The 17,112-nt window shown below is 44.9% G+C and overlaps 1 protein-coding gene across 4 annotated transcripts in view; it reads left to right on the top strand.

Moving 5' to 3' along the window:
* The window catches only part of SETBP1 (SET binding protein 1), a 535,593-nt gene that overhangs the window by 174,185 nt on the left and 344,296 nt on the right, over nt 1–17,112 (top strand). The window contains exon 1 of one of the 4 annotated variants that reach the window (XM_029580981.1): nt 891–1,008. The exons of the other annotated variants lie outside the window; for them this stretch is intronic. Coding sequence (XP_029436841.1) covers nt 916–1,008 — 93 coding nt within the window. The 5' untranslated portion in view covers nt 891–915. Of the gene's footprint in view, nt 1–890; nt 1,009–17,112 lie in introns of those variants that run through there. 4 annotated transcript variants of the gene reach the window in all.

Raw genomic sequence — 17,112 nt, 5'->3', positions numbered from 1 at the left:
ATCTTTCTTTGTCTGGCACTGGTGCCATCCATCTCTCTCCAGCTCTTCCTTTTTGTATCCTGAGAAGCACTTGGGTATGCCTCCTGGGTGCTTGTGTTTGTTGGCACAGCATGGATGGTGGAGGAGCAGCCTCCATTTTTTTTTCTGTCTCTTTTCTACAGATCAAAGAGGATTTTGAAGAAAAAAAAAATGTTATGCACACGGGCTATGAGGGCAGGAAAATATTCTTCTAAGGAGAGAAGCAAAAATGATTTCCTTTGTTTTGTTCTTGTCAAATCAAAGATTTGCTACTGTAGGATAAAATAGATGAATGACTCAATAAAGCTGTTTTTGGCACTATTTCCCCAAAGTATTCTGGGATTTGAGGTCCTTATTTACTCAACAGTTTTATTAGCCTCAGAATGAATTGGGACTCTAATTTAAAAAAAAAAAAAAAAAAAGGAGCTGAGCTAAAATGTCCTGGTGTTCGTGAAGCTGTCAGCTTGCACCATGGTGCCTTAGAATGATTTTTAAATCTCTTCTCAGCCTGCACAACCATCATGAAGCTTGAAAGTCCTGTCTTTTTATTTTACTGTCGAGTGCCAACGTTTTGTTGTAGACCAACAGACTGGGATAATGCATCTCTGAGGCTGCCACCCGAGGCTGTTCGGTGAGCTTAACAGCACCATGTTGTCTATTCACAGGCATTTCTGGCTGTGCATAAACACGCTGAAGCTTTTGTGGCTTCCTAAGTCCAGACTTCTGACATGAGTAGGTGGATTGTGTGGCAGAAGCCTATTCAGGGCTTGGCAGCAGCTGCTGTAATGGAGTTGGTATTGACTGCAGCTACTACAGTTACATTGGGCTCTAAATATAGACAGTGAGGTAAGAGAGACAGGCATGCAGCTAATGCTCAGGACAGAGTGTGCCCTTCGGATGGACGGATTTCTTCAATTCCACACGGAAGAGAGTCCTTTGCAGATTTTCTCATCTCTTTTTCAGGAGGAATTATATCTTGTTTACATCGAGGTGAGCGTTCCTAACGCCCTGCTCCTGTCTCCCCCCCACCGCCACCACCTTGAAACATGGGCTCATTTCCATAGCTGAATGATCAAGCTGCTTTCTCTTTTTGGAAAACATTGCACCAGCTTACTCTGTTTCTTCTATAGCTTAAATGGTCTAAAAAAAAATCTGCCATTTTCATTACGGGTTTTGGCTGAGTATTTTTTTTTTTTTTTTTTTGCATATTTTGCATGCATGGGAGCATTTTCTGGTGCTGTAACAATATTCATTTGCTTTTTGTCTGTGAGCACCGTGTCAAATCAGCAGCTCAACCAGAGAAAATTAATACTAGGTGTTGCGGTCCCGACCGCCCCTCTCCTGTTAGGGCTCAGGCCCGCCTACCTCCGCTCCAGTAGTTGCCGGATTCCGCCCGGTCCGGGCCCCGGTGGTCCCTCTCTTCCCACGTGGCGGTCGCCATTGCGGGCCTGCTCCTCGCCGGCCTCGCGTGCGCGCGAGAACGTCCTTCTTGTGCGCCCAGCTCCCAGAAACCCGGCCCCGCCCTCGCGGCTGACGTCACGCCCGGCTCCCGATATAACCGGCGCTCAGACGTTCCCTAAACGCCTTGCAACGAGGTTCCCAACTTCTTGAGTTGCTTCCAGTTGCGTTCCTGTTGACTTCCAGCTGCCTGCCTCTGACTCCGGTTTGCCTCTGACTCCGCTTCAGCCCGCTGCCTGCCTCTGACTCCGGTTTGCCTCTGACTCCGCTTCAGCCCGCTGCCTGCCTCTGACTCCGGTTTGCTTCTGACTCCGTTTCAGCCCGCTGCCTGCCTCCGACTCCGGTTTGCTTCTGACTCCGTTTCAGCCCGCTGCCTGCCTCCGACTCCGGTTTGCTTCTGACTTTGCTACAGCCCACGGCCTGCCCCAGGTTCCGGGTCACTTCTGACTCCGCTGCAGCCTCCGGTCTGACCCGCCTTCACCCGACCTTCGGCTCAGCGTGGCTGGCTCCTAACCTATCCCGGGCATCCCGAACTCTATCTCACGCTGCCTGCCCGGAGTCCAGCGTCCCTGCTGGTCCTGACCTTAGACCCGCACTTCCTCTGCTGCTGATAGGGCTCCGGCCTTCTCTCTGCCTCAGCCTTTCTGGACATTCTTTCACTGCGCCTAAGTCCCAAGGGCCCGGGCCCCTTCAGGCTCCTCCCGGGGGGGCTCCCGGCTCCGGGTGAAGCCTTGCCAGGCTGGGTCTCCGCCTCCCGGCCTACCCTGTCACCCTCGGTAGGTCGGCCCAAGGGTCCACTATCCTCTCCAGCAGCATCTAGCCGCAACACTAGGTGAGAAATGAAGCATCCTTAAAACGTGGCCGGATAACTTTAGATGAGTATGTTCAGAGGGACATTTATTCTGCCGAATACCCAGGACAAGTTATCCGGCCAGCTTTAGCTAGATAACGTATCCACTGACCAGGCCTCATGATTTTTAAAATCAAAAAGTATATGTGGACAAGTCCCAACTCTGGCCTGACTCCAGCCCCTGGAAGGCCTCTCCCTATGTGCACAGAAGGACATGCATACAGTGTGAATATGCATAATTCTATCTTGTGTATTGGTCATGCAGGACTCTAAAAGAAGATTTTGTGGGTAATGCACTGTTTTTCCTGCAGAGGTCCATTTGAAAATTACGCTGTTAACATAGATCTAAGGAGCGTATTATGCTAGCTGTGCTATTCCTGGTGTTCATGTGAAATAGTGGGTTCTTATTTAAGGGGGCTCATTCAAGGTTGATAAAACAGCAATTTAAATATCATTAAACCAGTCTTCCCCCATCTATCCACTTACGATTTTCATGCCTTTTGGATATTTAGTGTTGGTTTGTTTGTTTTTTTTCAAATATTTTAATGAAAAAATTAGAGTTTAAGGGTCACAAAATACGATACTAGAAGGGTTACTTATATTTCCAAATGTAGCAGAGAAGCATAAAGAAATGTACATTCATAGGACAAGAAGTCAGCACCAGTTGAAAGTGAACTGGTTTAGCAAGGTAGGGTATGCTGATGCTTCAGTGTCTGCAGTTGTACCATAGCTGGACACAAATGTTAGCCAATTTTCAATTCCCATTTTACCAGGCATGACAATGTTTCTTTATAATGTTTTATGCTGGTGACAGATATTTATTAGTTGGAAAAGCTGAGTTTGGGTTGCAGGAGCATCTCTGACAGGACAAGATTTGAGTGTGCTCTTCAGTTGGTTCTGAGATATTTCTTGTTATGCCACAGTGGTACAAAATGCATACGTATATATTTATATTATATGCTGAGGTAGATATTCATAGCCTACACGGCTAAGTGACTTAATAGGACTAAGACGACTATGCCACTGATTATCTGCATAGAAATTGCTACTTAGCTATTGAGCTGGTCTAACTTAGATGGACAACTTAAAAGTCTTAATATTGCCACTTAGCTAGAAAAGTTATTCGGCTAAGTAGCACGCCCTGATCCACCCACTGCCCACCCCCAAGTTAGCTGGTTAGCCAGACTGCCGGATAAATGACTTATCCGACTAACTAGTGGCCGCTGAGTATAACCAGATATTCAGTGGCTGTTAGATAGCCAGATAGGGCCTACTTATCTGGCTATCCAGTGTCTGAATATCAGGCCCTATAACTCTACAAATGTAGACCCATGCAATTTTCTGGGAAGGATATTTTTGGACTTATGGTGTCAGCTGCCTTCTCTCTTTCTTAGTCAGGGGCAGAGGATACCCAGGCCTGTGGCGAGTCACTTGTCTTCTACTCTCTTCCCGACCTGAGAATTTTTTCACCTCTTCAGGGATTCCTGGCCCTTTAGTGGCACTTGGGTCTTCTGCTGGCACTGGTGTTGCACACGTGGCAGGCATTTTGTCCGTACTGGGTGCAGAAGCTGCAGTGGAGACAACTTTTTACCTTCTCTTTTAAACTTTGCTAATATTTTTTACAAATAACTTTTTTTTTTTCCAGCAAGACTACACTTTTTCATTCATCTTTGAAAGAGACCTCAACTGTGTTGGCAGAGCAATGGAAAGTGTCTGAAAGTATTTATCTATACATCTGTCTCTCCCTATGGTTGTATCTGTCTAGAACACATGTGGAATCCAGCTCTGGTTAAACAGTAGGATTCCAAATAAAGATAAATGTGAAAAATCTGATTTTCTTCAAAACGACGGGCTTAACGTTTGGCTGTGCTGAGAAGGTGTGTTGCGGTACTTTTCGGTCCTGTTAACACTACATCAGTCCTGTTGGGTTTTAAGCTGCTTTGAGAACTCCTGAATGCTATTAAAGATGCAGAACTGTTTCGTGTGATAAATCAGCCGACTTAAGGAACTGGCAGGCTGCAAGGATGCCCAAGGCGATGTCCCCATAGCCCTGGATTTGAGGAATAAGTCTTTGAAAATGTTTCTCTCTGTGCAGAGAAGCCCAAGAATTTTTAGCATGGAAAATGGCATCAGGAGGGAGGTTGTCCTGATGATCAGAATGGTAGTAACGATTAACATTTCCTCAAGAGCACAAGAGAGTCCAAAGTGTACACCCTCCCTTATGAAGCTAATTGTTAAAGAACTGCCACAATTTAAACAGCTATTTTCTGCTAAGAAAAGATGGGATGGATGAGTTGAAGAATCTTTGGATTCTGTGAGACTGGGATGTTTTCGTGCTGTGCCCAGGGTAATACTGCATTCAAATCCTGATTCGTAAAATGATGTTGTTTCTAACACCGTTGTACAATTTTCTGGTGAAGGAGTAGGGATACATCCATCACAGGATTTGGGCACCAACATGTTCTGAATTCCAGGAAGCATTCTCAAAATGTGTGCATCCTGCCTGCTAATGCAGGTCAAGATAATATCTTCTAGGCAGTGTGGCCTCATGCTTGGGTTTCTTTTATTCTTTTATATGAAAGAAGTCACTTAAAATGAGTAAAAGACGACATGTTTTCCTTGGTCTCTAGTTGGAAATGCAGGTCTGAGCTACATGGTTTATCTGAAACCCCTGCATTTATACTGGCATGTTTGGGTTTATTACTGCCTGTCACTTATATCCTTGCATTTCTCTTTCTCGATATAAAATGCAGGACTACAAATCCCAAAATGCTTGGTATTGGAAGTTCAGAAACTAGTACAGGTTCAAAGTAATCTTGATGTATTAGTGGTAGTGGAGATGTATGTCATTTGCTGAAATGAAGTGTGAGGTCTCAGGGCAGCCCTTAGTAAACGCTAATCCTAATTCCATCTAACATTCCCGTGATCATGTCCTCAAAGTTGTGTTGCTATGCAGGAGAAGACCTAGCAATGCTTGCTACTCATTAATTTCTGATGCATGATCTGTCTGTTGGATGAAATGCAAGTGTACTCCTGATACAGGAAACAATGATCCCTTTTCAAACCTCTAATTAGTACTATTTAATCTGTGTGCATAGATAGATAGATAATGTTATACAGCATCTGCAAATATATATATATAGAGAGAAGTTGATATTCAAAGATTGTGTGTGGGTAACTTTTGGAGTTTCCTGCAAAAAACCCCCGAACTTCTCTCCCCACCGACTACATACATTTTGTATGTACAATTCATAGCTTAAAAGGGGTGTCACTGGAGATGTTCCAGGGTCGGGGGGCTTAAATTTAGCTGCTGATTGCACACAAAGGTGAATTTTAAAAGCCCACCGTGTGCATTAATTAGGGGGCTTGCGCGCGCCAAGTGGATTTTAAAAGCCGCCTGGATACGCGTGTAAATGCCGCAGTGTGCACATCTCAAAAGCTTTCAGAAAGATGCATGGCGTAGTCTGGGCGGGGCAAGGACCTAAGATGTGCACATTAAATACTTTTGCACTCCGGCATGTGCCGATGCCCCCTGCCGCATAACTTTACTTCTTCTATGGATGCCGCGTAAGCTAAAACATAAAGAAATATAGGCGGATTTGCGGGGTTTTAAGGGTTGGGGATGACTGGGGGGAGTGAAGGCTAAGGGGGGGCGTGGAGGACCTCTCTCTTAACTGGGCGAACTGGGGATGAACTGGTAAAAGTGGGAATAGTGTCGGTGCACGCCCCTTTTAAAATCCACCGATTTACGCTGTCGAAGCGGGATTTGGTGCACGAGTGCACACGGCCAGGCTGTTTTATAACATGCTCATAGAGATGCGCAATTACAACATAGCCGTGTCCCTGGGTGCGGGCCGATGCACGTGCGCCGTTTGAAAGTTACCGTCGCTTTGAGCACTGTCCAGTTAAATTTACACGCATAAGTGGCCAGAAAAATAGCTGTTCCGAAGTTATCCTGGGAAAGCTACGCAGCGTCTTTATCTTGGTATCCAGTATAGATCTGTGGGGCAACGGCTCCTTCAGTATTGTATTCAGTTCTGGTCGCCCCATCTCAAAAAAGATGCAGTGACCAAGAAAAGGAACAGAGAAAGGTGACAAGAATGATAAAGGGCTTAGGCTAAACAGCTTAGGTCTCCAACTTGGAGAAGAAAAAAACTGAGAGGGAAATGGTAAAGATTTATAAAATCCTGAGGCCATGTGGCCCAGATCCAATCCCCGGACTTTGTTCCTATCACATGATAGCGCAAAATCAGGTTGACTTCGTTTTGAAAATTGATGGGCCCAGAGCTAGAGGTCACTCTGGGCCCCCACTGACCACTAATGCAGGTTTTTGGAGGTACAGTTGGGGGGTGGGTGGTCAGGGTGCCCCCCCCCCAGACCACAGGGTCATTTTTTATGGCTGGGACTTGGGGGTAGGCTGGGGGGGCCACTAGACCCCGGGGATATTTTATTATTTGGATCGGGGACTGATGGGGGAGATTCTTGAAAGAGGGATGGTAAGGCTTAAGGGGGTACATTTTTGGAAAAAGGGGAGGGGATGGACAAGGGAGTGGACCCTCACTGTGTTGTTTGCCTTTTAATTTTTCTTTTAACTTTTTGGGGGGCCAGAGCTGCCTGGGAAAGTGGTGGGGTAGGTGGAGAGGGTCTCCAAAGGCCCTTGGGGTGATTTCTGAACTGTAGGAGTTGGGGGTAGATTTGGGCCACCTGGCACTCTAATGCAGTGTTTGCTCCAGCCGAGGTGGGCCGCCATTGTGGGACTAAGCTCCGTATTGTGGAGCAATTTTTTGTCGCATGTTTGTGCCGAGGTAAACATTCTACCGTGGTACTGCCGTGATAGTTTGTCAGAGAGGGGCTCGATATCGTGGGGATACCACCGATGATGTTTGGACCCTCCTGTGATAAACTATTGTGGGTACAGTAAATCTCTTTGTTAGATTGTAAGCCCTACAGTACCTGAATGTCATTTGCTTCAAAGTGCCTCAGAAATCAGAATATAAACATTGTTTGTATTTATTTTGGACTTTAGTGTTAAAAATATTTCTTATCTATATCAAAGTTAGATGCCATAAATTGGCATTTTCCAACCCTCTCCTGGAGGCATACGGTGGAGGCAGGGCATGCAGGTTTATGTGCTTACCTATTCCTTGGGGAAGTCCTGAAACTGGTTTGCTGGGGGAGCTCAAGGATAGGGTTGGAAACCCCTATTTACAGGATCAATATGGGACTTCAACTGAAAAAATCCAGCTAAGAAAGAAAGGGATTAAAATACTTGAATTTATGAAACATTCTTTAGTTTATAAATTGTATGTAAATGAGATAAAATGATGAAAGAAAAAATAAGCTTTAAGAAGAAGTAACGATATCACCTCTGTACCTGATGGACCCCTGGACTTCTTCCTTCTGACTTGTATATCATACATGATAAACTGCTATACTTAATCTTCCTGGCTTGTGGTTTTCTTTAGTTTAATGCTGGTATCCTTAAAACCAGGCTGGTACATGCTCTTTCTCCCATAGATGTACTGCAGAAAGACTGATTATGTTCTGTGGTAAGAGAATCTAGGCTTCTGCTTGTTTGTTCATTTTATAGCATGGCTATAGTGCAATTGACCTTATATTCTCCTGGACTCCATGCTATACAAACATAGAAGTAGAATTTATACTGCTGGTCTGCTTGCTTCTGAAACCAATGTGTAATGCCTTCTTGACCGCTTGCTTCACAGGATGCTCCTAGGTCCAGATCTGACCTGGCAATAGCCCCCCTTTAGGCAGACTCCGTCAGTCCTCATGTTCTTGGCACCTGGTGCCTCCACCTGGAGAAGAAGGAGTTAGTGGGTGGGATTTCTTTCCCTTCACCCCAGGAAAACTAATGGGACTGTGAACAAATGTACACCCAATTTTATAACATGCATGTGCTGCCACGCGCATGTTATAAAATCCAGGGTCAGCGTGTGCAAGGGGGTGCATACTTGTGCACCTTGCGTGCACCGAGCCCTAAGGGAGCCCCAATGGCTTTCCCCGTTCCCTCCAAGGCCGCTCCAAACTTTATTTTCGCTCCCCCCACCATCCTCCCTACCTGGCACAGCTGCTTATGGGGGACCCAGGGTCATCCCCTGATCTGCCGCTGGGATCCCCTTCATCCTGGGGCACCACTCTATCTGCTGCCGGGGTCCACACCTCCCCTTCTCAAGGGAGACCCAAGGTTACCTCCCGATCTGCTACTGGGGGTCCTCTTCCTCCTGGGAGACCACTCCACCTTCAGATTTGCTGCTGTCCTTCAGTTCTTTCCCTTGGTAGGAGGGTTTTCCCTGGCTTGGGTTTACAGCTCCACTAGGCTAATGACTTGTTTAGTGTTCAGTGATTCAGGCCCTCTGCAGTCGCAGCTTTAAATGATTTTAGCTCTGCTAAGGTCATGGCCAGTCATTCGCTGATACCCAGCCTGGATGAGTCACCTTCTCTCAGCCAAAAGCCAAGACCCAGGCAGGACCATGAAGAGAATGTGTGCAAACCCTTCCATTCTGCCTGTTTTTTTTTTTCCTGTTGCCTGAGAACTGGGTACCCAAGGGTCTGACTCCCCTTGTTAGGGTGAGAATCTGTTTGCTTCCTCAGGCTGTTTTTTCAGTACATTTCTCTCATAAATCCCTCCCTCATTCAGAATTCTTCAATGTAGGACTTTTCCAGTCATAGTTCTGTAATATAGGATTTTGCTATCCTTTGATTTAAAGTGATATTTCACTGCAAATTACCAACATTAGTCCAGGGGACTGTGACATGCAAATCCCCTACCTGAGTCTCATCTATTCAATGGTCATTTAAGCATGTTCACAGTAAGGGGTCTGGCAACCTTTTTGAATCTCATTCTGGGTTTTCTGGTCTGGCAGCTCATGTTACATAACTGCATTGTCCTCTTTTTTTTTTCTCTGCTGCAATTCACTTAAATGGTTGCATGCTCTTTAGCCTCTGTCTTCCTTGGGAGGTGGGTTTCAAATGTATGGAACTAGTGCCCTGTATGGCTAACCTGATAATAACGGGGTGCTTTCTTAATCATCACTTTCATTGGCTGTCTGCTGCTTCACATCCAGCTGTGGCCAAACATATTGCTAGGAATGTCCTGGAACAATGTTCTAGAACTGAGAGCTCAACTGGGACAACATTCTGATCCACCCCAGAAAGGCATTCATAAGCACCTCTCCTGAAGCAGCAAAAAAATGACAGAGATGCTGATGGCTTCTTATAAACTAATGGATTTTAGTAAGGTATAAGCAGTTGAGGACAAGAGTCCATTTTGTCTTCTGGAATGTTTATCTCCTGAATCATGAGAACATAAGAAATTGCCATGCTGGGTCAGACCAAGGGTCCATCAAGCCCAGCATCCTTTTTCCAACAGAGGCCAATCAGTGCTGCAAAGAGAAGTCAGGGAGACCAGGCACTGCTGCAGAGATCCGGTTGTTACAGGATGATGGCCAGATAGCTCCAGGCCACAAGATCCAGGCAGAGACAGTCCTTATGTTTTGACCTACGGCATCTCAGCATCTCCATGAGATCATACTTAATCATGGCATGCCACTGTTTGTGATATCTCAACTGGCAGCAGAGTTCAACTTAAGGGCCTACAGTCCTGTGAAACAGAGGAGGGTCGGTAGAAATGGCAACTGCTGCCATTCATGTAACTGATGGAAGGTTAATGCAAGCAGTCAATACAACATTTCTTTAGTGCATAGTCAATTAGATTGCTCACAAATAATGCTTAGCTCATTACAAGTTTATTTACTAAATCTATAACGAGATTGGAAATGGCAGATTTTGATTTTGTATATACTATGATTAAGGTTAAGGCCAGAATGTAACAGGTAGGTTGCTTATCTTTCAAAAACAATTATATCTGTGCTGATAACATGAAGACACCCAGGATCACCTTTCAGTTCTCTTGCCCATCCTCTCTCATTCATTCACCAATGGAAAAAAAACACCAGAAACCATTTTGAGGTCAAGGGCCACAGCTTTATTTTATACAGTACCCAAGCTCACTAACACCTATATCATTTATAACAACTGAAGAATCCCCCATCATCCCTGGTAGCGTAACCACCACGGCACAGGAATCTAAAACTAACCCCAAGTCACCAGACCTATAGGCCCATCGGTCTCAGGTGCTCAACCGCCACAGCCAGCTGTTGCGTCCGTCGGTTGCAGATGGTTGCGACTGCTCTGCCTTACATCTTTTTCTCCCCTTTCTCTTTGGGCAAGATGGCTGTCTCCGGTGCCGGCTGCTGCGGGCCTCGGCGTTCTCAGACCAGCATGGGCGTCCCCATCCGCCATGCTCACTCCTGTGGCCTCCTAGGGCGCGAGCTCGTACATCTCTGACGCTCAAATACACATCATGGAGGGAACATCGGGGGCGGCCCCTCCGCATGGCGTCAGTACCTCAGGGTATAACTAGCCTCCGCTTCCGCTACCAAATTGAGTTAGCAAAGACTTTGCTTTGCTATTCTGCCTGCTCTAAGCTGCCAGCTTAGATGCTTCCTTTTGCTAAGGGCCTCGCTCCAGCAGAAGCTCTAGACACCCGCTCCTCGGGGGTCTCTCGCTTCCAACTTCCCTTTGGGGTCCTCACTAACCTAGACAATTGCTCCTCAGGGGTCTTTTCTCTTACTCTTCCAGGATATTGGACCATTGGGTACTCGCTCCTCGAGGGCCTATCTTCTTCATATCTTGCACCACGGACCTTCATCCCACCATTCCACCATCAGGAAGATGCCTTTCCTCTCTGAGTACCTCTACGAACCAGCGCTCCAACTTCACCCACCAGATGCGGCATTACCCACACTGTGGGCTCCTGCCTATCGTGAACATCTGGGTGAGACTATGCTTCTGAGCCTGTTGAGCGTATTGGCACCTCGTGGATCAGTGCTTTACCTTCCTGCATTGCCATCTATACAGTACTACAATAAAGACTCTATCCCTACTGTGTCTGCTAACTGTGTCAGCCTATCGCAGTGGTTCTCCACGGGGCTCCTCCCCATGGGCGGAGCCATCTCCATTGTGACCAAGGGTCCACAATGCCTCAAACACAACAGCAGCTGGGGCCCACTGTCTTCCAACCTAAACCCACACCTGCAGTACATCACGTCTCCCATCCTCTCAAAATCCTCTTAATTTCCCAGCATATGCTCAGGTACCCCCCCTCCCCCGCTGCAACAAGCTGAGCACAAAGCAAAGAACAATAATGCAAAAAAACCCCCAAAAAACATTCAAGAGATGGAGGGTGAACGGAAGAAAGTTTGAAGCCATGAAATCACAGGAATCACCCGATTTGATCCCAAGACGGTCCTCGTAGAAAGGGAAAGAGTATGGTAAATTTAAACAGACTCTGTGCTGCTGGGCCAAGCACAACTTTCCGTTGACACTCATAGCGATGAACAAGGCCGTACGAGTCATCCACGAGTTAGTTTCTCTCTCCTCCCAGGACCCGGCGGCCACCAGGGATTGGTCTTGCCGGGTCCAAAATGAGGACAAGAAGGGGCATGGGGGGTGAGGAGGAGGTCCATGACCTGGGGCCCATGTTATCTCTGGGACCCGCCTCCGCTGCCTTTCCAAAACAGAAGACAGTTTTCAAAGATAATTTAGATAGATAAAGGGGGTAGATGGGCATTCTGAAAATGGATTGCTCCATACATGGGTAAAAGTGCGCACATGCATCAACAACACGTGTACTTTTACCCAGTGGGTTAGGCTGGGGAAGGCAACAGCGGGCCTGGTTTTGCATTTTCAAAACCTTGCACTTTTTTTTCAGGGAAAAATATCTGTAGAAAAAGCGGGTGCAAATCTCTGCGGGTAATTTTTCTCTTGGCAGTTCTTAAAGGGATCCCATCTGAGAAATAGTGCAGAATCTACATGAAACTATACCAGCGGATTTTGCATAATTTACAACATTTCCCCCTTAAAGTTTATTGTAAGAAGTCTGCTAGAAAAAGGGATTTTAAATTGATTTCACTGGAGCTGGAAAGTGAAATAGTACAGTTTCCACTTTGTCCCAGTCGGGAACTTAAAATCATAAATTAGCCAGCAAGATGCAGGTAACTTGCTTTTGGCCTAACCTCATACATTTGAGACTGCTGCAAGAATTCTGCTCTTTTTATGCAAAATGAGCTAAGGCAAGATAAGGAATGAGCTACGTGCAAAGCAAGACATGCAAGGCAAGCGCTTCATGTAGTGCAGGGCATGCAAGGCAATGAGCTTCATGCAAAATGTGCCAAGGAAGATCTTTCCTTGTTGTCGATAGCCTTAGGTCATTTTATGCTGCTGGAGTGGGGGTATGTAGACTCTTGGAAGCCAGACAAAAAGCATTGCATTTGTCCAATAAAAAAAAGTTGCAGACTTGATTGTGGAGACCACCAGAGTTCAGTAAGGAAAGGCATTTCCACAAGTAAAGTGCAACTTTAATATTTTTTTTTTAAAGAGTTTCTATTTCTCACCTATTCTAAATCAATGTATTCTGCGAGGATTATAATAAAAAATAAGCGTTCTGAATATTACAAAAAAGCAAATCTGCAGAAATGGGCTGTTTTGTTATTGCTCACCTTCTATGCAGGCAAACGTTTGCCTGTGTATCAACACCACATGCACTTTTACCCATGTACTTTGCAGGCATTGCAGTGGGCAGGGTTAGGTCGAGTAAGAGAGCAATGTGACTACTTTTGCACACCAAAAACTCTGCACATTGTTTTTGCCTTCAGAAATTATCTGCACAAAAAGCAGGTATTTTTTGGGGGGAGGGGCAACAATCATGGCAAAGCTACGGGCATAGTTTAGCTTTGATTACTGGAAAAGTACTTGCGGAGTTTGCACCAAAGCAGCCAGTTTTGATTATTTATGTCTTTATTTCAACATAATGGATCTGGGAGAAAAAGCATGGTAGTCTTTTAAAGAAAAGGCTTAAAAGGCATGGTGTTGAGATTGCGCCTTGCAGGTGGATCACTATGCACCCTGCTCCTGATTTACTATGCTGGTTGAAGTCACTGTGCCATTAAGCAATGCCTAAAGGAGGCTCTTATCTTTCCCTCCCAGAGCTAGTCAGACTGTCCGAAGCCCTGCTGTGACTGGAGAGCCCTGACTGAAAGGAGAAAACTAGCTATCCTCAGCTTTGCTATCGCGGTTCTTTTGCACTGCTTCACAAGGCCAGAAGTTCCGTCCAGGTTCCTCTCATGCAAAGTGGGTCATAGATGGAGGGCTGTCCTCCGTAAGCTGGTGGATCTAGGTCAGCAAGCCTGGCAGACTGATCAGAAACCTGATGCTTGTAGACTTCTTTCTCCATGTCTTCTTGCCCTGTCTGTATTTTCTGCTTCCTCCACAGTGAACAGTCGCAGGTGGTTTGTTGATCATGAGGTCGGTATTCAGTCATCATCCGGCGAGCAAAAATATGGCTGGATCAAGTTAGGAAGTTAACTTTATCCAAGATATCCAGCGGGACTTGGCCGCCACCGAATGTACTCAGATAACTACCCAGATAAAATGATCTGGCTATATCTAGAATAGATTTTCCTGGATCAGACTTACCCTGAATATCAGTGCTTGCTGGATACCTTTTAACCACATCCCTGGAATGCCTCATTTTATCCAGCTACATTTTAACTGCTAATTACTTACCCAGGTAATGCTTTGCTGGTGAGAGGGGCTGGAATTTCAAATTTCAGGGTTTATCCAGCTAAATTAAAAGTTAAATAAGCTCTCTTGAATAAAGACCACCCTAGTTTAGAAAAAAAAATTCAGATAAAAATCAAGAATACTTACATACTAGACATGTGCTTCAGGTTATAAGTTCATGTCGGGCTTTGTTTCGGGGCCCCCTTGCGGGAATTTTGTTTTCCCCGCGGTTCAGGGTTTTTTTTTGGGGGGGAGGGGGACCCCGATTTTCAGGTTAGTGCGCACTAACTCGAAAATGAATTTTCTTCGAAATTTCAGAAAAAATTCAATTGTTTTTCGATTCTCCCGAACCATGCCTAATTCGGGAAAAACAATTGCACATCCCTATTACACTGATTGCTAGCAGGACTTTTGAAAGTACAGTTACATAAGAATCAGGTATGTCATTTTTTTTCCAGTTACATGATCCAGTTGGTAGGGATGGGCTATCGGACAGTTGACACCCGGCTTTCAGGACTAACATATAAACAGTACAACCAAAAATTATACGTAATATAAATGAATAAAATGTACATAATAATACAATAAAAAATAAATACTAAGATAACTCACTGCTTTTTAATCCACTGATTAATCTAATTAAGTAATCTTATTAGTGACCTGCCAAACTAAACATTTTAGCCACTGAGAGCCTTGAAGATCCATTGTGTGGTTCCCAAATTTTGGCATGATGAATGCTTAGGTTGTTAAAATGAACCCAAGAACTCTTGACCTTGAAATTCTCTTCCAGTTTTAGCAGTTCAATGGTGTCCTCCCCCCTCATTGCTTTCCTTGAAATGTGTGCAAGGCATTGCTTTCTAAACGTATTCCTTTTTTTCCCGTGGCTGTTGGGACACCCCCAAACAACCAGCAAGCTCTTTGCAGTTTGCTACCTGAGAGAATCCAAGGGCTTGTCTCGTCCAAGCCTTCCTACCTTTCTGTAATGTGGGGAGCGATGCTTTCCTAGAGACGTGTATAGCGATATACATGTTAACTGTGCGATCCTTTTAGCCTCTGCCCTGTGAAATTCAGAGGTGTGTAAGATACTCTGAACGGGAGTAAATCTTTCTGGAACGGGCTCAGATATCCCTTGAGCCAGCCCCCAATCGTGAGCCAGCATGGGGGATAAAAAAAATATGCAACCGGCCAATGTATCTGTAGATAATCAGCTAGCTTTTGGATCCTAAATTGTACAAGACTGAGGCATTTTTCAGGTGCTCTATTCAAGTTAGAGTTGCTGTGATTATCTTCTTAAATTTTACTGAGATATCATTTGAGTCACTGGAAGGGTTTCAACAAGCTGACAATGGAAAAATTAAATTATAGGAATTAAAAAAACTGGAATACACAGAGGAGGAAAGAGTGTGTGTAAAAAAAAACCCAACAAAAAAACAGTCCAAATGACCATTGTGTTAACCCCATTATCATTTCGAATCCTCGCTATATGCCAGCATATGATTACATCTAGCTCACTGTCTAGTATGCTTCCCGAGCTAGAGCAATTGCCTTGCTTTCTTAAGGAATGTTATTTCATTATGACTTTCAGATAAATTAGGAGGGATCATGATCAAGCACAGCATAGCCCTGATAAGACACTGTTCTCTTAAAAAAGAGATTAACAAACTCCCTCCCTAATTCCAAAGTAAATAGAGTTGTTTTTTTTAAAGGCTTTTGCTGTTATAAACTTCTCCGGGTCTAACTCACTCTTGAAATGATTGATAGGCTGTTACCACTGGATGAGAAAAGTCTGAAAATCTGCATGCTTTCTTTTCATGCATACTGCTTGGAAACTGCACAGTTCCTGGACCAGACTCCTGGGATTATTTGTCAGGATAATTGCACTTTTCTTGACGCACAAGGTTATTTTGTGGTTCGAGAACCTGCAACAAGCAAGTCACTGGCTCACACTTTATTTGTAGGGGGAATTGCAAACGGAGATGCCATTTTTCTCTCTTTAGGCATTATTCAGAAGGGACTTGTTCCCATTCCGAACTTATGGAATAGGCCCTTATGGTGGCATCGAGATTTAAAAGCACCGAGAGGTGAAGTGGGAGAGGTGAACCCACCCAAACCCGTCTCTGCCACTCCCTTGGAAGTGGGGGAAGCAGGATCTGCAGTACTGCGGAAGGAAGGGGGAAATGGGCAGACCAGATGGGCCTTGAGGGTTTTGTCGCACTACCGACAGTTATTTGCTGATTATTGAGTTGCAGCGAGCCCCCATCCCAGAGAAACTCAACCACACAATCGGAACAAGGAACAGTGAATTGCTTTACTATTTCCAGGAGTGCCCCCTGCTTCCTCGTGACCTTTGCGAACAACTTTATTAACTCAGCCTTCGACCAACTATTACAGTCTTCATCTGCAATCAAATTCTCTTTCTGTTTCCAAGCGAGGTTTAATTCTCCATTGACAAGAAGGGCTGGATTAGCCATGACTTGTAAAAAAGCTTGGCTGATTCGTCCTACCGTCTGTGGGAAACCCTGTTTACAGGTGAGTAAACTTGCTTAAACCTTACTGTAAAAACAAATGTTTCGAGGCTCAGTGTGAGGAAAGTGTTGTAACAATAAATAGAAGGAACAAACTGGAAGTTTACAGTAAAATTTTAAGATGTAACTACAGATAGTGTGTGCTTAGCCTTAAGACCCAAAGCCGTCTTGGTTGCTATAATTTTAAGCAGCGACGTCATCACAACAACTGTTCCTTTTTAGCTGGCCAGATCATTCTTGTCTCTCATGGTTTTACAGTGTAGAAAACCATAATTTTAAGTATCCCTTTGCAAGGAGTGAAAATTCTTACTGCTTTGGAAAGTTATCTTTTTTTTTTTTTTTTGGTGCAGTAGATTATTGATGTTAATGACAAAGCTCAAACCATAAACAGTAAGAATCAGTGATACCATTTATTATGAAAATGTGAAAGTCGCATCTTCCTCCAGGTACAGATTTGTACAATATATATATTTTTTTTTTCTGACAGTAGATGTCCTTGGCCTGCTCAGCATGCATTTTTAAACAGGCAACCATAAACAAGTTCTGGACGCTGTTCCAGAAAAGAAAAGCAAAGCAGGATTCAGAGCTGGAATGGGGATGAATGCCCTCTGCCGCCATCGC

Source organism: Rhinatrema bivittatum, chromosome 1 (genome assembly GCF_901001135.1).
Source record: "Rhinatrema bivittatum chromosome 1, aRhiBiv1.1, whole genome shotgun sequence".
Lineage (NCBI taxonomy): Eukaryota > Metazoa > Chordata > Amphibia > Gymnophiona > Rhinatrematidae > Rhinatrema > Rhinatrema bivittatum.
The sequence above is the reverse complement of the archived record's forward strand: the minus strand, read 5'-3'. Positions and strand labels throughout refer to the sequence as shown.